This window comes from Cervus elaphus, chromosome 23 (genome assembly GCF_910594005.1).
Source record: "Cervus elaphus chromosome 23, mCerEla1.1, whole genome shotgun sequence".
Classification (NCBI taxonomy): Eukaryota; Metazoa; Chordata; class Mammalia; order Artiodactyla; family Cervidae; genus Cervus; species Cervus elaphus.
In genome coordinates, this window is record NC_057837.1 from 71,662,939 (window position 1) to 71,685,209 (window position 22,271).

Below are 22,271 nucleotides of genomic sequence, written 5' to 3' on the forward strand. Positions count from 1 at the left end.
GAAGAGGAAGAGAAGCCCCACTCCCGTCCTGAGAACAACAAATGAGGCTGAGGCATTTCTTTGTGGGAAATGAGTCATTGACTTCCTATCTGATCAACTCCCAACGAAAAATGGGCAAGCCCAAGCTCTGGGGTCTGCATGGCTTCCTTGCTGGGCTCCATTGCCAGACTGCCCAGAGACCTCTTTGGTGCTGACCTCGCCTGAGGGAAGGGAATGGACATAGGTGATTGACAGGGATGAACATAGGCGACTGACAGGGTGGCTGAGCTGCTTCCCGAAGCTGACCCATTGCACCTGGGCCTCCATACTCTGGTGGTTATTCTTCTACAGCCCCAACCAGAGCCAATGAGACCAAGACTGTGGAAATATGGGCAATGGAAAGTGGGATTCCAGGCTTAGGTACCACTGATTGATTAGTCCAGCTATTAACACTGTGATACTGAGGATTCCTCCCTAGGCCTCATACTTCTTATCTGTAAAATGGCCACAGCAGTCTTATTTCCTGACCCAGAAGATTTGCTGTGAGGATTGACCTCCTCAATCTGCAAAAACAAAATGAAATTAAACAAAAAAGCAAGTAAAAAACTACAGCAAGAAAGATAATAAATGATGAAATATTGATAGCGTTCCTTTGAGATCAGGAATGAGATAAGGATGCCTGTTACTATTACTTCTTTCCAAAATGTTCTGGCAATACTAGCCAGTGCACCAAGGCAAGAAAAAGAAATAAATGTTTAAAGATTGAAAAGGAAAAATGAAACCTCTCATTTTTGTAGATGAAATATAATGTTTGCCTGTGTGCACATGTTCCTGCTCAGATACTCAGTCGTGTCCAACTGTTTGCAACCCCATGGACTGTAACTTCACAGGCTCCTCTATCCGTGAGATTTTTCAAGCAAGAATACTGGAGTGGGTTGCCATTTCCTCCTCCAGGGGATCTTCCTGACCCAGGGATCAAACCTGCATCTCCTGGGTCTCCTGCATTGGCAGGTGGATTCTTACCACTGTGCCACCTAACATTCTACAGAAAAATTGTTAGAATAAGTGAGTCTGGCAGTGTTGCTAGATATAAAGACATTGCACAAAAATCTATTTCTATGTATGTTCCAGACCTCTATTCCCAAGTAACAAATCATTCCAAAACTTTATGATTTAAAATTATAATACTTTATTATCTCTCATGATTTCTGTGTGCTTTGGATTGAGGAAGAATTCAGCTGGATGTTTCAGGGTTTTTCATTGTTTCAGGACTACAGTCAGTCAGCATATGGAGCTAGAGTGGCAGGGGACTGGTGGCATTTTCCTCTTTTTTTAGTCTTAAGGCCACTGCATATGGATTCTCTGTGTGGGTTACTTTAGATTTCTTCAAAGCACAGCAGCCTAGGGCTTCTTACATAGTGCTTAGTGTTCCAAAGACAAATGTCCCAAGACAAAGAGCCAGGCAAAAGATATATCAACTTTCATAACCTAGACTCAATTCTGTATCACTACTGCTACATTCAATTTGTTAAAAACCATTAAGACCAACACTTTTAAAGAGGAAGGTTATTAGGCTCCACCATTTGGGAGTGTATCAAATAATTGTTGATGTATTTTAAACCACCACACTATACTGGCAACAAACAGAAAATTAAGAAAAAAAAACCTCACATGTAAAAAAACCATTGATAATAGCACCAAAACCATAAAATATCCAGGACTAAATCTATTAAAACGTGTGCAAGTTCTATACATAAACTACAAAACACTGCTGAGATGACTTTTTTAAAAAACCTAAATAAATGAAGGGACATACTATGTTTATGGATAGGAAGACAATATTTAATAATGTCAGTTTTACCCAAATTGACCTAAAGATTCTATGTGATAGAAATCAAATCTCAGCAGGATTGTGTGTGTGCCAGTGTGTGTGTAAACAGACAACCTTATTTTAAAATTTTTATGAAAGTGCAAATGTCAAGAATAGGCAAGGCACTCTGGAGGAAAAGTGGGTAGATTTATTCTATGGGACATTAAAGACTTATTGAAAGCTACAAAAATTCGGTCAGCGTGACAACGGCTCAAGAAGAGACAAACAGGCTAATGGAACACGCTAGAAAATTCAGAAACCATCTGATGAGCATATGGACTACCTGGCTTTTGACAAAGTTAACACTGCAGAGATGTGTGAGGAAAGGCAATCTTTTCAATAAACGCTGCTGGGTCAGTTGGCTGTTCAGATGGAAAAAAAGGAGAGGGGCTAGTGGGAAATTCATTCTAATGAGATATGACAGTGAATTTTAGAAACAATGATTGATGAAATGTATTTAGAAGTTCTTTCCTTTCTGAGCTGTAATTTCCTTCTGTTGTTCCCAAACCTTTAGTGAAAGCCTCTTTCCCTCACCTATCTTGTATCAGGGGATCCTTATGGCCATAAATAAGTGGTCCTAGCTTGAAGCCAGGACCAGCAAAGCCCAGATCACAGTTGGGAGCCAAGTTCCAAGCAAGAGGCTCACTCCTTTTTCTCCCGATGCCATCGCATGTCCTGCTGCCACTCAAGACTCCCATTCTGACCTGCTTCCGCTCCTGGCCTCAGACGCTTCCCAGCCAGGCAGCCTGAATGAGCCAGAGTTAGGAGCCAGAGGGCAGGGGTGGTGGCCCAGTCCGTGGAAGGTGAGGGAGGAGAGGCCCTCCGAGTAGACAATTCTTAGATGGGAAGGGGAGGAGCAACACAGGCTAGCTGCCTGCAGGTGCTGGGAGGAGTTAGGGGCTTTTTTTGTGGGAGGGGGAGCCCGTTTCAGTCACCTCTCTGCCCCACTGTGGGAGCCGTCTCACCTCCGGTCTCTCACTCCAGGAGACCGTGGTGGTTAGTGGTGGTCGTTGGTCGTGGTGATGGGGGTGGTCGATTCTGGCCGCTTCCCCAGAACTTCACTTTCTAGTCTATTATTTCTATGACCCTTCCCTCTCTCTGTCATTAAAGGATGCTTTAGACTCCTCCAGGTGGTTTCAGTCCTGGATCCTCTGGACACCGTGGAGCCCACTCCGTTACCGATCCCACAAGTCCTTGCCTCAGTTTCTTCACCTGTAAAGTGAGGATTTAAGCAGCAGCCCCCACCCCTCTCAGTGACTCTGATCAGTGGGACCGAGAGCGAGGACACCCTACGATCGGCCGGCCTCGGGCTCTGGGCTACGCCGGGTAACGCAGCATCCATCTCCGAAAGTGTTCCTTCTCGTCTGCCACCTTCAGGGCTCAGCGACGCCCTGATATCTAGGGCGGGGAGAGTCCCACTTCTGGGGAGGGGTGTAGTACGGCTTTCTCCCTCCCCTCACCCTTGGTGGCGGAAGGCGGGACGGGAGAGGGCCGCCTGGACGGGCGCGCCAACCCTCCGGGACCCGCGGGGGCGGAGAGCCGGGCGGGGGACTGGCGGCTGCCGGGACCGCGGGAGCGGTCTCCCCCCAGGGCCCAGGCCCCCGGCCCTCCGCGGCGCCCGCGGCCGGAACAATAGCGCGCGCTGGCGGGCGGGCGGCCAGGGGCGGGGCGCTCCGCCGGGCGCCGCCCCCGGCCCGCCCCCCGCGCTCGCACACCCGCTCGCACACTGGCTCCCACCCGCCGCCCGCCCAGGCACTGCCCGCGGGAGCCGCCGCCGCCGCCGCCGCGCCCGCCATGGACGTCCGCCTGTACCCCTCGGCGCCCGCGGTGGGCGCGCGGCCCGGGGCCGAGCCGGCCGGCCTGGCGCCCCTGGACTATTACCACTGCGGCAAGGTAGGCGGGGGCGGGGTGGGGGCCCGGCGGGCGGGGCCTGCCCGCGCCTTCGGACCCCGCGCCGCGCGGGAGCGTCCCGGGCTGGAGCGCGCGGGCAGCGGTCACCCGGCGGCTCGGGACGCGGGCGCTCTCGGGGCCACGCGCGGGGAGATGCCGGCGGTGAGGACGCGCGGACACACGCACCCCCCCAGCCCTGCCGACGGGCACACACGCCAATCACGCCGATCCCCTTGGCGGGGACACTCAACGCCCAGAGTTGGGATCACAGGCAGAAGTCACCCGACAGTTGCTCACACGAAGTCACGGTGACAAACTCACCACGTCCCCCCTGACGGCCTCGCCTGCATTCACGAGCCGACGCGCAGTGACCCACTGTCGCCCAGCCATGCACCTGCTCACACTCCTGTCCCACACAGGTCACCCTCATCCGTACACAACCACACGCAGTCACGCGCGCGCCTGTACTGTCACCTCGCCACGTACAAGTCACTGTTCTCACGCGCCGCCGCCGCACACCGCGTCCCGGGCCCCCACGCCGCCACACGCAGCCACAGCTGGGGACAAGCACACAAAGACGTCGTTCCGACAGTCATTCGCCCGCGCTCCCAGTGACTCCCACGGTCGCACGCTGTCACCCACAGCCACCCACCCCATGGACGGTGAACTTCAGGCACACGAATCACCCCGACAGCCACCCAGTCACGCGCGGTCACACCCAGGGGCAGCCGCATCCCGCCCCCTCTCCCCCCAGCCCGGCCGTCCACACCCGCGCGTCGGGATTTTTAACTTCTTGCCGCCGAAGCGCACGAATTAGGCCGTTTACGAATCGGTTGTCATCGCCCGCCGGGGCCTCGGATTCCGAGCAGGCAATGGCCCATCGAGGCCTGTCCCCTCCCGGGAACGGCGAGAGAGCGCTCTCCCGGCTGGAGTTGTGGTGAGGGGCGCCCCTTCTTTCCCGAGATCGCCACCCCCACCCGCGACCAGGTCCCACCCGCACAGCCAGGTCCCCGCCGCGCTGCCCCGCCCGGGCGCGGTGCGAGCTCGCGCTTCTGGAAGTCCGGACGGGCGGCGTCCGACCCCACTCCGCGCTCGCAGCCCAGCCCCGGATCCTGTAGGGCAGCGGCGCAGTCCGAGACTCTTCCTTCGCCCGGGAGGGAACTTTCAAACTTAAGTTAGGAAGCCAGACGGTCCGTGCGTCCGCAGGTCGGTGCGTCGGTCCCTGGCCGGCCGGAGCCGAGCGCGGCTTTTCGTCACTCGGAGCCCGGATTGAACGGCGCGCGTGGGTTTCCCGCGGCCAAGGCGCAGACGCGCGGGCTCCGTGGCGCTGCGTGGTGAGTGCCAGTCCCGTGGCTGGGTCGGCGCCCCTCCAGGGTCTTAACCCTACCCCGCAGGCTCTTCATCGAGCTTTTTGCTATGGGGATGCTGCGGGGAGGGGGCGTCCCCGCGCGGAACCTGGGGGCCGCCCAGGCTGAGCCTCGCTGGCTGCGTCTTCAGGCCTTGGGGAGCGGCTCTGGAGTCTAGGGTCAGAGCCCAGCGCAGTTCCCTTGGGGCATGGGGTGGGGTCCGGGGCCCCCAGACCTGGGGCGGGGACCGGCGGTAAGTGAGATCGCGCGTAGGATGGGGCGATTTATCGTTCGTCCAGTGACCGGCAAAGTCAGAAGCAGAATAGGAGAATGGTGTCTTCAAGAGAAGGCCGATTCTCTGGGCGCTTCCATCTGATGGAGGGAAAATTGATGAGAAGTAGCAAGTGGAGACTTTAGGATGGAGAAGACAGTTGGATGTGGCGGGGGCAGTGGTCTATCTGCTGCCCTTGGCTTTGTAATTTTTTAAAATGTGAAGTTGCCAAGGTTCCAGCCTCTGGTTTGGGGGCATGGGTGAGTCTGGGGATGTGTGCCTCAAAGTCTGGTTAGGTGGGTGCCTGTCGCCTGCAGTGTTCCTTTGCAGGGTGGTGTTTCTGTAAGCCCCTTTAGAGTGGGGTGGTCTCCTAAGGGGGCCTTTGGGAGGTGGCATTCAGCCGAGGCCCCTGCTTTATTCTGATGTTCTGTAAAGCTCTGACTCAGCACCAAGATCCAGTGTGAAACCCTGGTAGGAGGAAACCACTCAGGGAAGGAGAAGCTGGTGATTCTGGTTTCTGTCTGTGATCTCCGGACCCCTGGCCTAGAGTGGAGGGTGTGTCCAGATGGGAGGAGGGTGGCAGTTGGGTCACTAGGATAGATGAAAACCAGGACTGACTTTCTACTTGGATGTGGGATCTGCTTCTCAATCCTGCAGCCTGGTGGCAGGGGGAGACAGAGGATGTCACTTGGCTCAGAGAGGGACGAGTCAGAAGCCTGTTGGTAGCAGATCACCAATGGGCCCTCGCCTTCTGTGCTAGTGGTTGGGGGTGGTGGTGCAAGTTGTACCAAGGAACTGAGGCCCCTTGTTCTACCAGGCTTCTTGGTACAGCAAGGAGGGATTGGGGAGATCCTGGTCACTCTCCAGATTTGAGGGGAGACACACCCAAGATGCAGCCATGACCACAATTGGGATCTATAGAGTGGGGTGCACAGGCAGGACGTGACCTACACTGGGGGCTTGGTCACTGGAGTCTAGAGAAGAGCCTGGTCCCCACAAGGACCCAAACCTGAGAAACACAAGGACAAGCCTTTGCCAAGTGATGCTGGACAACCATGGGGCAGTTGACCTGGAAGGGCCCATGGCGACCGTTCCCTTGGTGACTGTCCCCTTAACAATTCTCTAACACAGAGATTCCAGCCTCTTTAAACCAAAGTCATGAGCAGTGGCTGTTCTTTTGGTATCTTTTATTTGAGAAAATGCACAATGACAAAGCTGCTATGGTTTCATTTTTGCTTTGAAATAGATGTTTATTTTATTAATCACAATATTATTAGCATACATTTGAAAAATAGCTTATAAGATATGAAACAGGCACATTACTTATTTCATGTAGTATTGGTGCCTGGTTGAGCATAGGGATTTGTGGCCTTGTAGCTCTATGTGTGTCTCCCGACTGGGAGCCACTGATCCCTTCCTTCTTCCTTCACACAAGGGGAGACTGAGTCATGGAGTAGTATACTCATAGGTTACATAGCAAATGAAGAGCGCAGCGGAGGCCTGAACCCAAGTTCCTGGACTCCCAGTTTGATGCTTCTCTGGTATTCCCCACAGGTCTCTGTCATGGTTTGAGAGTCAGAAGTTATGATATCCTTCTAGGGTAACTATGAAGTCCCTTTACTTGGGTTTTGCCAAGGTGCTTTATCAGGATGGGCGCATTGCCCGGGGCTCCCTGCTTAACTGTGGCAGACTAGTGGAAACTGGCCAGTGGCATTGAGCAAATCTGGATTCAAATCTCCGCTTGTGTCTTTGTGACTTAAGGCAAATGATTTTAGCTCATTGAGGTATGATTTACATGCAATAAAATGGAAATTTGAAGTGTACTATTCCATGAGTTTTGACAAATATAACCACCCTTGTGACCCCTATCCCTATCCAGATATAGAACATTCTGTCACCCCAGAAAATTCTTCTTGCTTCTTTCCAGTCAATACCCCCTACCTCTGGAGGAAACTACTTACCTGATTTCTGTTATCAGTGGTTTATCTAAATTCAGTTTACGTGTACTAAGTCAGTTTAAGTCCTAGACCTTCATATGAAGCATATACATTTTTGCATCTGGGTTCATTTTGCTCAATGAAGTGTCCTTAAGATTCATCTATGTTGTGTATATCCATAGTTTGTTCTATTTTATTGCTTAGTAATATTACATTGTATTGGTTTATTTGTTCCCCTTGCCGATGGACATTTGCGTTTGTTTCCATTTTGGGGCAGTTATAAATAAAGCTGCTGTGAACATCCTTATACAAGTTTCTGTGAACGGGGCAAATTATTTAATATGTTTGAGCCTCAGTGTCCTCTTAAGGACAACACTGTCTACTTCTGAGGTTCCGGAGAGTTAATTGAGTTGATACAGGGTATAAAAGTTCTTGGCACATACCGGCTACTAATTAGATAACAATGGTATCCACCACTTGGGACCTATTCCAGTAAGAGGCTTAGCATCTCTGTGTTCCACATATCCTTCATCCCTGTTTCAGACATCTTTCAGGGCCAACTTGGGTACCACTTTCTCCATGCAGTGCTCCATGGTCAGCAACCTTCTGTCTTTTTCCAGGTCTCCCCCCAAGAACTGGTTACTACATGGGTTTTGGCATGTTCTGCCATCCATCATTCAGTCAACAAACAGTTATGGAGCACATCTTTGTGCTAGGCACTGTACTTGGCAACAGAAGTGAAACAAAGTGACTCAAATTGCTTCCCTCTGGAGCTTATGTATCAGCATGGGAAGTCATAAAAATATGGATGAGATTTTTATGGTATTGTGACCGATGCTGTCAGTACAACTATGGAGAAAAAGGAGGCAGGGAAGAGAGTTAGGGGTGTCAGGTCCAGGGACTGGTTTGCCATTTTAAGTAGTGAGGTTGGGGTAGGCCTTGTGGTCTAGACCAGGAGTTCTCAAATTCATGTACGCAATAGGAATCATCTGGCAAGATTTGAAACACGGGTTCCAGGGCACCCCTTCCTTCCCTGAGATTCTGATTCAGCTAATTGGTGCTGGGGTCCTGAGTGTCTGCGTGTCTGATGAGCTCCCAGTCCTGCCGCTGCCACTCTGGAGACCACATGTTATGTAGCAGCGGTTCGGTTGTTTGTATACAGGGTTTTGTGGGCTCCCACCAGGCAGGAACCATGCCCAGCACCTGGCACAGTGCCTGACCGATAATTACTCAGGAAATTGTGCTGGTGGGTGAATGATTCAACTATCCACCCCCACAGCTCTGGGCACAGCATCTTGCCCCTGGATGGAATATAGACAAGCTTGGGTAGTGAATGATTGGCGGCTCCTTGTGACGAAAATCCACAAAGTGGGAGGAGCTGGTCCCACCTTCACCCAGACTTGAGATTGGAGAGGCCTGCTCAGCATCCCTGGTAGGTGAGGTCCCCACGGCATCTTTCTGCTGGGACACTGGTGGCTGTGGGCGGGTCCCTGGGGGAGGAGCCCTGGGCTGGCTGGTCCTGGGGGAACTCTGGAAGGGTGCCTGTGTTTCTGTTAGGAGGCTTTTGCACTTCTGTCCAAGGATGTTCTCTATAGTCCTCCCCCAGCCTGTCCCAAAGATTCTACAAGGACCACACTTCTGTACCTTACCAATGTCAGGAGTAGCAGCCCAGGTCTGGCACAGCTGTCCCCAGTCTACTGGGTGACCTTGAGCGTGAAAGTGCCCTACCCTGGGCCTGCGTTCCCCTCTGTGCAAAAAGGAGAGCAAATTAGTGACCCTTGGCCTTGTGAGATGGGGGGCTGTGCTGTGGAAATATAATGAAATAAAGTCTGGGCATGTCCTTTATAACTGTAGAGTGTGGTCCCCCTGGCGAGGATGAGGATTATGCTTTTTGAAGAGAGCGTAATCCTCATATACTTCAGTATATGAGGGCTCTCGTATACTTCAGTAGGTAGGAACCACGGTCTCTGTCTCCCTTTACTTTTGTGTTCCCAGAGCTGGCCTGGCACATAGATGCTAGGTAAATAGCTGCTGAATGAATGAATTCAGGGCTGGCCTGTTGTTCCCTGTGGCTTGAGGAACTTAACATCTGTTTGACTCTAATAATCTGAAGACTTTTGCACTGAGCGCATGGTGTTCAGGGCAGGGCAGAGGCCAAGAGTCTTTTGGCTGACCTGACATTCCTAGAAGAGCTTCCCTGCGTAGGCCCAGGGGACTGAGCCCACATGGAGAGCAGCCAGTAAGCTGAGAAGAGCCTTACCCTTATCCCAAGGATCCCCGTGTGGCACAGCTGCCAGCCCCGTGTGATTCTGTAGGGCACTAATTTTGCTCCTCTGATTTCCCAGTGCTGGTCTCAGGTTAGAAAGGCAGTGTAAATTCTGTAACCCAGCAGACTTGGCTTTGATCCTCAATGCAGGCAAGTTATTTCACCTCCCTGTGCCTCAGTCTCCTCATCTGGAAAATGGGCACATCAATACTTCCCTCCCACCCTCAACCCCCATAAGGCTGCTTTGAGGACTAGAAATCCTGCTTGTAAGGCACTCAGCGCAAGCAGGAAATGCTTTCATTTCTATTCACAAAGAGCAGCACAATTGAAAGTTAAAATGCAAGAGGAATCTAGTTTCGGCGCAGGCTGCTGGGGGAAGGGTCTTCCTAACGAGAGGTCTCTTCATGCATGCTCTCTGAATCTGATTTTCCCGGGCCTCCGGTTTGAAGCGGTCTCTGTACAGCATTATGGAGGGACAAGGAGCTGTGCACTTCCTTTGCATCTTTTTTTTTTCCCCTTTTTGAATCTGTGTGGGAGGGAAGGTGGGTTTTGGAAGCAGAGAAGACCAGTACAAATTGCAGCTGCGTGGTTCACCGGCTAGGACTGGTGACCCGTGCACATCATTTACCCTCTCCAAGTCTCAGTTTTTTTCATCTGTACAAGGGGGGCATAATGCCTTCCTCATATTGTTGCTATGAGGCTCAGATTAAAGTAATTAGGAATTGCTCAGGTTAAAGATGTGGAGGTTCCCTGTAATCTAGAACAGTGTTTTCCCAGCCTCAGCGATATTGACATTTTGGACCTGACAATTCCTTGATGTGGGGGTGGTTCCATGCTTGATAGAATGTGGAGCAGCATTCTTGACCACTACCAACGGATGCCAATAGCACCTCCCCTCGAGTCATGACAATCAAAGATGTTTCCAGACTTTGCTAAGTGTTCCCTGGGGGTTGGGGAGCAAAATCACCCCTGTTTGAGAACCATTGATCTAGAAGGTGGAGCAGGTAAACTAGGAGATGATCGTGATGAGAGTGGCAGAGTTTGAGGTTCACATTTTCTGTCTGGTATTTTAGTCCTGTGTCTCCCTGTCAGCAAATCCTTTATCCACATGGTTGGCCATTATCCTTTTTTATTTGTTTACATGGACCAAAAACCTACGTAGTGATGTTTCAGCATGGTTTGGGAACAGCAGGAAAAACATATGGTAAGTAATTATTAACTTAATGAGTCGTGGTAAATTGTAATTTTATAACTTAGTGAAAACATGTTGTATAACACAGGATAATAAATTTTGATCAATTATCCTGAGGCTTAAATTTCCTACTGTACAGTTGCTGTTTCTGGTGCCTGCAAGAAGGAGCAACAGGCTTGTGGTTTTACAAGGCTGGATTTTCTGCTGGGTTCTTCCGATGCTCAACAAGTTTTCTTGAGTGCCTACTGTGTGCTAGGGGATTCAGCCCTGTCCCGAAGGCTCAGTGACTCAATAGGCTCTCCTAGATGAAAGACCATGTGGATCCGTGATGTTTTGGCTCAGAATGCAGAGTCACAATTAACTATATAACCGTCTGGGGAAATGACAGTGTCAGAGGTGTGAGTAGGCTTCATACAGCAGAGTCTTACAGGAAACACCAAGCGGGCTATGTGGGGTGCATGCAGAGTGGTGGGAAGATCTTCTAGGCAGAGGGGCAGCTCTTGCAAGGTGGTCTGGGGATACTGTCAGCTTAAGTTGGGGAGACCGGCCTGCAGGAGAGAGGAATACCAGTAGGGGTCATTATACGGAGGGCCGAATTCGAGCTGCTTAGGTTTTAAGTGAAAAGATGCGGGGTCGCCACAGTTATTGTTCAGTATGAAATGTTCCTTGTTGCTGGATCCAGACCGTTGTTGGTGACCGTCTCTTGGTCTTCTGCTGTAGGAAAATTTTTGTTTGTTTTAGGTAGAGGGTTTAATATTATTATAAATGTCTGTAAAACATTCTTCACTTATATGGATCTGGCATCCTCTTTCCCTTTTTATTGCAGTGTAGTTGATTTACAATATTGTGTTAGTTTCAGGTGTACAACAAAGTGACTTAGTCGTCATATATGTATTTTTTTTTCAGATTCTTTTCCATTATAGGTTACAAAATACTGAATATAATCCCCTGTGCTATACAGTAAATCCTTGTTTATTTTATGTGTGGTAGTGTGTATCTGTTGGGCTTCCCAGGTGGCGCTAGTGGTAAAGAACTTGCCTGCCAATTCAGGAGATGTAATAGATGCAGGTTCAATCCTGGGTCAGGAAGATCCACTGGAGGAGGGCATGACAACCCACTCCAGTATTCTTGCCTGGAGAATCCCATGGACAGAGGAGCCTGGTGGGCTATGAGTCCATAGGAACACAAAGAGTCAGACACGATAGAAGTGACTTAGCGTGCATGCAGTGTCTATCTGTTAATTGTATACTCCTGATTTATCCCTCCCCTCCTTTTCCCTTTGTTAATCATAAGTTTATTTTCTATGTCTATAAGTCTGTTTCTGTTTTGTAAATAAGTTGATTTGTGTTATTTTTTAGATTCCATATATAAGTGATGTCGTATAATATTTTTCTCTATCTGACTTAATTCACTTAGTATAATATTATTTAGGTCTGTCCATGTTGCTACAAATGGCAATATTTCATTTTTTGTGGCTGAGTAATATTCTATATATATATATATGTATGTATATAAACACACACACACCACATTTTCTTTATCCATTCTTTTGTTGGACACTTAGTTTGCCTCCATGTCTTAGCAATTGTAAATAATGCTGCTATGAACATTGGAGTGCATGTATATTTTTGAATTAGAGTTTTCATTTTTTCCAGATGTATACCTAGGGGTGAGATTGCTGGATCATATGGTAACCCTATTTTTAGTTTTTTACGAGACTTCCATACTGTTTTCCATAGTGGCTGCACCAATTTACATTCTGCTCTGGAAAAGTTTAATGACTTACGTTTGATTTCCCCCAGTAGTCAGAGATGCTCTGCTTCTCACACTTCCGTGCAGCAGAATTACCTGGCGGGCAGTTAGAGCTCAGAATGCGGTGCTGTGCCGCCCCCTCCGCCATCCCACAGTCCTATCCAGTAGGTCTGGGGAGGAGTTGAAGGTGTGCACTGCCCACAAGTTGGCTATGGCAGTGCTGCTAGCCTAGGGAGCACACTCAGAGAACCGGCTCTCGTCTAGACTGTGGGAGAATTTTGTGTCTTGGCTTAGGGCAGTAGGGGTGTGCTGCTGGCCTGGGGCATGTAAGCCTGGATTGGACATGGTCAGGTGTCCCTGAGGTTCTTGCCTTCTTCAGGACCCCTGTGGGTCAGGGGGAGTGTCTCCTTCATCTGGGAGACAACCTTACATGGGACTCCCTGGAAACAGACTCTGAGATGGAGAATTGCCTGTGGAAGGTGTATTTGCAGGGAAGTTCTCAGGAGGTGCACCTTGAACAGAGTAGGGGAGGCGCAACTGGGCAGAGGGCGGTGCTGGCCTGGAATATACTTAATGTTGAAAGTGACCCACAGGGAGCTTTGGAGCTGGGCTCCAGTTTGTCCCAAACTGAGGCAAGGGGGCTGCCCACTCCTCGAATTCTTGTGTCCTCTGCTCACTGGCTTCAGGCAGCCCCCACATACAGCTGTGAGCCCAGCAGTTTGGGGGTGAATGAGTGGAAGGGGAAGCATTGCAGTATCCATTTCAGGGAGCCCAAGAAATCAGGGGCCAGCGTGTTGTTAATTTTTAGAGAGTTTTGAGTCACTGACTGGATTCTTCTTTATTTCATGCTGTGAATGAGAACTGGCGGATAACTGCTTCTTAGGACCAAATGAAGAAAAATGGTCATTAGTGGGATATTCTGGGACCCAGCAAGTTTCTCTGACACATTCCTTGCTAAGATTCCAGAGTTTTTGCTTTGAGATGTCACACATTTTCCTGTGTGGTGGGGAAGACTCTACCACATTGGTTCCTGAGGAGCTTCTGGGTCCTGCCTGCGTGAGTCACATCTGGCTTTCGCTTTGGACTGAAGTCCTGTCGCTTTCTTCAAGAGCCTCTTTGCCCTGCCCCAGTGTAAGTCAGCAGCCATGGTGGTCTCCTTACCAATTTTTCATCTTCTCTGAGCAACCAAGAAGCTCAAAGGCAAATGCCTGGGTCACTTGTAGGCATGGCATAGGATATCATGGGACATCTTTTGCTCATTAATTCACTCCCAATTTCATTTCATTCTGTCATTTCCCTCTTTGTCCTGAAAGTGAAAGTGAAGTTGCTCAGTTGTGTCCGGCTCTTTGCGACCCCATGGACTATAGCCTACCAGGCTTCTCCATCCGTGGGATTTTCCAGGCAAAAGTACTGGAGTGGGTTGCCATTTCCTTCTCCAGGGGATCTTCCCAACCCAGGCATCAAACCCAGGTCTCCCACATTGCAGGCAGATGCTTTACCCTCTGAGCCACCAGGGAAGCCAATATTATTTTTTATTTTTATTTTTTAATTTTAGCTGCACTGGGTCTTCCTTCAGAGGCACGGGCTCGTCATTGCAGTGTGTGGGCCCAGTAGTTGCAGCATGGGCTTAGTTGCCTCGAGACTTGTAAGATCTTAATTCCCCAGCCAGGGATCGAACTTGCATCCCCTGCATTAGAAGGCAGATTCTTAACCACTAGACCACCAGGGAAGTTCCCCGCCTTTCTCTCTTTTTTAAGATTGTTTTTATTCTCTATAAAATACACTGAAATATATTAAGAGTAAAAAAAAGTAGAGCCTCTCATTCTCTTTCATTTTCCCCACTGCCCTCTCAGCCCTGCTCCCTAGGGTTAATGACAGAGTGAAGTGTGGTGCGTATACTTCCAGGCATAACCATTCTTTAGTTCAATGCTTCTAATAAGCATCATTTCTATTTCTGTAATCACTTTCTCATTTCCCAGAATATTGTATTGTTTCTTGATTGATCTTATGTTATAGTAGCGCATCCTTTTCTAAATGGATATATGAACATCTTGAATCTTTTTGAAGATGATAATTCAGTTGTTTAAAAAAGTCATTTTCTGTTTGCTGCATTAACTCTGTTTTCTTGTTGACTAGCTCTTCGGTTCACTTCCTGGCCCTCTTTTATGCTGATATTTTCTACAAATGCCTGGTAACTCTTGCTTGACATTTATTTGTAAACAAGGTTCTGGATTGATCTATTCTGTGGTTGTAAGTTTCCTCAACATCTGTGAAAGCCACGAGCATGTAGGTAGGCAATGCAAATGTTGGTTTTCGGTGCCCTGAGTATGGTCTATGTGTAGACATTTGAAGCTGGGGACTTGTGCTAGAGCATGGGACAAGCTCACTTGCAGTTGGGTGGGGACCTCTATCTCTCTTATCAGCCAGCAGTTACCCGTGGGCACTAGTGCACTTTGTTTTTCCTGCATCATGCCCATCCATAGCAAGGGGGAGTCCCCGAGACAGACTTCTTATTTAATTAAAGAGTTCTTCTCCCTGGCTTACCCTAGGTTAAAGCCAACAGTCAGCTTCTCTGAGGACTGTTGTTGTTCAGTCACTAAGTGTGTCCAATTGTTTGCGACCCCATGGACTGCAGCACGCCAGGCTTCCCTGTCCATCACCAACTTCCAGAGCTCGCTCAAACTCATGTCCATTGAGTCCGTGATGCCATCCAACCATCTCATCCTCTCGTCCCCTTCTCCTACCCTCAATCTTTCCCAGCATCAGGGTCTTTTCCAATGAGTCAGCTCTTTGTATCAGGTGGCCCGAGTATTGGAGTTTCAGCTTCAGCATCAGTCCTTCCAGTGAATATTCAGGGTTGATTTCCTTTAGGGTTGACTGGTTTGATCTCCTTGCAGAGGACTATAGGTTAACACAAAGGTCAAGTCTCCCAGGGCTTTCAGCCTTTGCTGCCTGTTCTTTGGGATTTTCTGGGTTTCGGTTAAGAAAATAGCTTTTCCTGTAGCTTTTTCTCTTCTGAACCCCACTAGAATGGCAAAAAAGGGGAGACAGATACAACACAGATATTCATAATTCATATACACACATATATATTCATAATTCAGGTAGATGAAAGCTGAATAACTCCAAAAGGGTCTGTAAGAAAACAAGAAAGGAGTGGGCATCAGAAACAGTGAGAGGGTGCTGGAAAGTAAGATGTTGAAGAGAAAGAGGGTTGAACCGAAAACCAGAAAACCCCAGTCTAGTGGGGTTTAGAAAAGGGGAGAGGTAAAATTATGTGTTCTACCCACCGTCTTGAAAAAAAAATCCCAGTCTCACAGATTTTTATTTCTAATATTTGTGCTGTTTTATGGAGAAAAGCAGGGTCTATATAAGCACAAATTATTCTCTGAGCATTTACTGCAAGCTCAGAGTCAGGCTCTCTTACTTATATCATCTCACTAAGTCTTTGTAAGAACTGTGCTACCCCAATGTTCATCGCAGCACTGTTTATAATAGCCAGGACATGGAAGCAACCTAGATGCCCATCAGCAGATGAATGGATAAGGAAGCTGTGGTACATATACACCATGGAATATTACTCAGCCGTCAAAAAGAATTCATTTGAACCAGTCCTAATGAGATGGATGAAACTGGAGCCCCTTATACAGAGTGAAGTAAGCCAGAAAGATAAAGAACATTACAGCATACTAACACATATATATGGAATTTAGAAAGATGGTAATGATAACCCTATATGCAAAACAGAAAAAGAGACACAGAAATACAGAACAGACTTTTGAACTCTGTGGGAGAAGGTGAGGGTGGGATGTTTCAAAAGAACAGCATGTATACTATCTATGGTGAAACAGATCACCAGCCCAGGTGGGATGCATGAGACAAGTGCTCGGGCCTGGTACACTGGGAAGACCCAGAGGAATCGGGTGGAGAGGGAGGTGGGAGGGGGGATCGGGATGGGGAGTAAGTGTAAATCTATGGCTGATTCATATCAATGTATGACAAAACCCACTGAAATGTTGTGAAGTAATTAGCCTCCAACTAATAAAAAAAATTTAAAAAAATTAAAAAAAAAAAAAAAAGAACTGTGCTAGACACACACATCCCCACTGTGTAGGTGGGAAGACTGAGGTCCTAATAAGTCACGTTACAGAAGGCAGCAGAGGAGCTGGCTGGCGGAGCTGGGGTTCGGACTGCCCTCCCCGCTCCTATCTCCTGCAGCCTCCGTGGTGCCAGCTAGAGCTTCCTCCCTCTTCAGGGATGCAAGAGTGGGCCAGCTCACCCCTTGTTTCAACTGTTTCGGCATTGTCTATTCTAGGGGTCAGGGGATTCCCAGCTGGGCCTCCTGCCTTGGTTTTCAACTTCAAACAGCATTTGGTAGTAGAATGCCTTCACATTAGAGCTAATTAAAACGTGCTTATCTCGAAGTTGGGCCTAATTTGTAGGAATGATTTAGAAACTTGTTGGAAAGGAATCCACCTCAGTAGTCTGACCCAGGGTCAATCTCATGCATAAATTTTGTTGTTGCACTGTGCTGTGTTTTGATTTGAACTATACTTGATAATTGGTGCTAGTGGTAAAGAAATTGCTTGCCAATGCAGGAGACATGAGAGACTCAGGTTCGATCCCTGGGTTGAGAGGATCCCCTGGAGGAGGGCATGGCAACCCACTCCAGTATTCTTGCTTGGAGAATCCCATGGACAGAGGAGCCTTGCAGGCCACAGTCCATAGAGTAGCAAAGAGTCTAGAAGTGACTTAGCCTACACACTCATACTTGATGATGTGGAAGGTGGACCCTGGGCCTTTCATTGCTCATTTGTTCTGCAAAGATTTAATAAGCACCTATTGGGTGTTACCTACATTATTTAAGGAGATCCCTTTATCCCGTGCCCCTGCAAAAAAAAACCTGGGATGGTTCCTTGCTGTCCTTCAAGGGCCCAAATGACCTGATCAGCAACCCCCCTCTACCCCATGCATTCTCTGCTCTATACGTTCACCTGAGCTGTAAGTGAATTTTTGTGCAAAACCAAATAGTGGATTCAAATATGACTTTGGAGTTCTGTGGAAGTACTTGGGTTCGTATCCTGGCACTTACAAGCTGTGTGACTTTGGACCTCTGAGTTAACCTCTCTGAGCCTCAATTATCTCACAAAACTATTTGCATCTCAGGTTTGTGGTGAGGTCTCTGGGAAATCAAGTAAGTCGTATCCTCCCTTGTTCTAGTCCTGGGTGGTGTTCAGGTCATCTGGGCCCTTGAAGGACAGTGAGCATAGGCGGCATCCCAAGTTTTTTTTGTCTGGCTGCACCTCGCAGCATATGGGATCTCAGATCCCTGAGCAGGGATTGAATCCACACCCTCTCTTAATCCCTGGATCACCAGGGCAGTCCGCATCCCAGGTTTTCATGTCTTTTGTAAAGGAGAGCTCTGAGGAGCTTTCAAGTTCAGAATAAGTGTAGTGGTGTTTCTGGTTGTGATCATCTCTTTCCTCCTCTCCATCAGCTCTCTTCTTTCTCATGGATGCTCTCACAAAGACTCTAAGGTTCAATGAAATATTCAGCTTCATAAGACTCACTTGGGCGACCCTTGGTACCTGTCTCCTCGAAGGACTTGGAACAAGAACCACTGCTTGACCAGCAGGACACATGCTCTGTGCCTCCTCTGCAGGAGAAGTTCCAGCAGAGGTCTCTGACGTTGTCCATGGAGGTGGACTTCTCTTTTCTTTGTCAGCTCCCCCCAGTGCCAGGTTTTAGTTCAGATGCAAGAGAAAGAGAGCCTCAGTAGGTGGCTTTGGAAACCACCTGACTTAAAAGCTTCAGTTCCCAAAGGACCATCTCATTCTCTAGTATCTACTTCCCTGCAAGGGGCACATCAGTTACAAGAGTCATTACACTCGGGGGAAACCTCAGATGTGGCTTCTTTTTTAAATATGTATTAACTTGGCTGTGCCAGATCTTAGTTGCAACACTCAGGATCTTTGATCTTCGTGGAGGCATGTGGGATCTTTAGCTGCGGCATGCAGGCTCTAGTTTCCTGACCAGGGGTCGAACTCAGGGCCTCTGTGTGGGGAGCACAGAGTCTCAGCCACTGGACCACCAGGGAGGTCCCAAATACAGCCTCTTAATCAGATAGTTATAGTTTATTTATAGTTCCTTCCAGCCCAGATGCAATTTATCAGTCAAGGGTCATTTTTACCATAAGCAGAGTTGCCTAGTAACACAGTTAGCATCCTGCCTTCTTCAGGTTTCCAGGGGAGTTATGCTAGACTATTAACCAAGGTGAAATGCTCTTGCAAAAGGGTTTGGTGAACCCTTTATCCACATTCACCATCCTCTTTTCCCCTAGTGGTGTCGCTTTTCAGTAGCTCTTTCAGAGGGATGAATGAAGCTCTTAGTATGTTTTGAAATGTATCCCATGTTTTTGTATGTTTTCTGATTGATTATATAAAGACACACACTCACACTCTGGTCAAGAGATAGGCCTTGGAGTCATATTGACCTGGAATCAAATTCTGGCTTTGAAACTTAGAGCTAATTCATTTATTCCTTCATTCGTTCAGCCAAGCAAAGAACATTCTCTGCCTGCTGTATGTAGGCCTTGGAGGTAGATGCCAGACATGAACAGATGATGAACACCTGGTCCTTGTCCTTGAGAAGCCACAGTCTGTTATATTAGAGAGACAGGCAAAAAGAAACAATCCCAATGGGTGTGAGACTGCCCGGCCAGGCAGAGGGTGGAGTGGGGTGAGGGGAGTCAGGGAAGGCTTCTCAGAGGAGCCGACACCTGGCCTGTGCTTGGAGGTCAATTGGCCAGGTGAAGAAGATAGGGAAGAGCATTCCAGGTAGAAGGAACAGCATGTGCAAAGGCATAGAAGGGGCTAAGAGGGCATTTGGAAACCTACTTATTACCTCTGGGCCTCAGTTTCCTCCTCTGCAATATGGAATTAACTGTGCTGTTGATTAAATTAAATGAATAATAAAGTGTGTTTAAGCATCTGAGATACCTAATTTCTTTTTCCCTTTCCAGATCTGTTTATGGATGTCTAAGAGCCAAAGTTTGATTTTAAATGAGACAAAGAGGAAAAAAACTCCTAACCTGAAGGGCCTGTCCTCCTACCTGCACAATGCATTTCCTCCATTGGCTCTTCTGTTAGCTGTTTTACTTACCTTGTGAACGGAGCACTAAATGTTTGCACAGTCTCTTAGATTATGTCTTACAGTATCAGTGAAGCACAGAAGTGTGTTTTCCTGATGGCTTCACATTAACAACAAGCCACGGCCCTGTTGCAGCATCTTTGGCACAGTGTTCTCTCTGCCAATGGCCTTGCCTCTGTCCCATGCTCGGTCAACAGGTCCTGTCACTTGCTGCTTTATCTTGCTCTTCCGAAAGGTGGCCACCTCCCACATACCAGCTGGGGACACTTAGCTTTGGGGGTCAGTCACTATCCAATGGCCACGAGTCACACAGCACGATGCGCTGAGTAGCCACCTCGACCGTGATCGGGTTTTGTTTGATTTGTGAATGAGATCCTGTCATTTTTCTGGGCAGAATTGCTCATGGGTCTCTGTGGTAGCTTCGTGAACTCTGCCCAACCAAAATCAGACCTCTGCTTAAAACCTTCCAGTGCTTCCCCTGGGTATGTAGGTAACGTTAATTGTCTTTTTTGGTCCAGATATCCTGGTGTGATCTAACCTGCTTTTCCAGCCTCACTCCCAGCTGCTCTGTCCGAGGCCCTGGGCTTTGAGTCGGGATACGATGGGGAGCAAAACCAGCCTCCATTGACTCCATCCTAGCCACCCCAACCTTCTGCTTTTCCCCAGGTGCCCCCACCCGCATGCTTATTTTTGCCTGAAGGTCTTTGCATATGCCATTGCCTTTGTGTGAAATGTCCTTGTCTTCATTCTGCACAAGGCTATTTCCTGTTCATCCTTCAGGTCTCAGCTTTATCCTTACCTTCTCCAAGATTCTGACCCCCTCATCTTTGCAGTTACACTGTTATTTTCTGTCTCAGCCCCCAGTGTGTTTTTCCCCCTTGCATGCTAGATCTGTAAGGTGACTTGAGTGCCTGTTCCACCTTGAGGACAGTAAGCTTTCCAACCATTGGAGTCACGCTTGTTTCTTTCAACACTGAGTCCCCAGCACTTAAATGTGAGGTCTGCTGTGTAGTAGGTGCTCAGTGAAAAGTTGTTGAAAGAATGAATGAATGAGTGTGGTGGTTATATTTGCCAGAGATAGCATTCATAACATATCCCAGGCTGTGTTTCCAAGAATAATTTGGTGTCACCTTCTCTGGGCCTCCACTGTGTTTTTGTGCATTGTTGCCAAGAGGATTAAATGCATAAATATGAGAGACACAGTGTCTGGGGCTTTGCAAATGTTAATAAGTGTGAGTTCACAGTGTGAAGACATGCTGAGCCCAAGGAAGACGGTTGAAATGGGAGTCAAGAGGGTTGGCAGTTGAAACCCTTAGGATTTTTCATCAATGCTTGACTTTCTGGGGGAAGGGCTGGTGGATCTCAGCCCCATTTTGTCCACTTCCGGTCTCCCTGTGGGTGGTGACCTTGCCATTTTCAGGAGGGAGGCATCACTCCCAGTTGCTTGGGTTGGGGGAGCTGGAGTGCAGTCAGTCTGACCTTCAGAGATAAGGAAATCTTTCTCTAGTCCATGGGAATGCTTCTGTTGGGCAGGCAGGACTTTTTTTTTTTTTTTACTTTATAAGGAAAGATTTTAATTACTTGTGAAAAACTAAATTCACCCTGTAAAATAAACCATGTAGAGCAAAATCACAGTTAACTGAAGTGTAAACATCCATAGTGAATGACAGATATTGTAGAGAAAGGTTCCACTGTTTACGCACTACCCCTTACCAAGGTTGCTAAAGGTCTTCCTCTAAGTGGTGGCATCAGGCTATAATCAAGATCTCTGTGTGGTTGGGGACTTCCCTGGTGGTCCAGTGATTAATCCACTGTGTAATGCAGGGGACGCGGGTTCAATCCCCAGTCAGAGAACTAAGATCCCACATGCCATGGAGCAACTAAGGCAGCATGTTGCAGCTAGAGAACCTGTGCACCACAACGAAAGATCCTACGTGAGTTCACATCATAAAGACATGCCGAGCCTAGGGAAGAAGGTTGAAATGGGAGTCAAGAGGGTTGGTGGTTGAAACCCTTAGGATTTTTCATCAGTGCTTTGACTAGATGGGGGACAGGCTGGTGGATCTTAGCCCCCTGTTTTGTCACAACTAAGACCTGAGGCAGCCAAATAAATATAAATAAATAGATAAAAAATACACTTCTATAAAAAAATCAGTGTGGTCACACAAAATCACCTGCTTCTTCTCATTAAACTATAAATTGTCAAGACTGTGTTCCCTGCCAAGATGTTTAAGGATTGGGGAAGAAACCACCCACTACTGTTCAACCACACAGACTCAAGAGCATGTGTATTTGGTCCCTTTCCTTCCTTACAATTTAATCCTGCTGATTTCTCCCTTCCACCCAGTCCACAAGAAACCCCTACCCATCTTTTTCTTTTCTCTTCTCACGTGTCATTTGCTGATTCATTCTGTGTATTGTTTTTGTCCCACTAGATTATCAGCTTCACAAGGGCTGGCTCTCTGCCGGTGGCTCATGGACATAGCTACGAGGGCAGCTCTCACTGTGGTGCCTCTGGTTTGGGCATCCTGCTTGGCAGATTCCTATGGACATGTCTTTTAAGTTTCTGCTCAAGTGATACCTCTTCCAGGAGGCCTTTGCTGCTTGCCCCACTCTAGT

General features: G+C 48.3%; 1 protein-coding gene across 7 annotated transcripts in view; it reads left to right on the forward strand.

The window, feature by feature from the left end:
• Positions 1 to 3,572: 3,572 nt before the first annotated feature.
• TOX2 (TOX high mobility group box family member 2) overlaps positions 3,573 to 22,271 on the forward strand; it is a 150,448-nt gene continuing 131,749 nt past the window's right edge. For 3 of the 7 annotated variants that reach the window (XM_043884582.1, XM_043884580.1, XM_043884583.1), the window contains exon 1: positions 3,573 to 3,742. In XM_043884582.1, the coding sequence (XP_043740517.1) occupies positions 3,644 to 3,742 (99 nt within the window). In that variant the 5' untranslated portion in view covers positions 3,573 to 3,643. Of the gene's footprint in view, positions 3,743 to 4,588; positions 4,677 to 4,880; positions 5,074 to 8,704; positions 8,726 to 22,271 lie in introns of those variants that run through there. The other 4 variants (XM_043884585.1, XM_043884584.1, XM_043884587.1 and 1 more) reach the window with 4 other exon arrangements.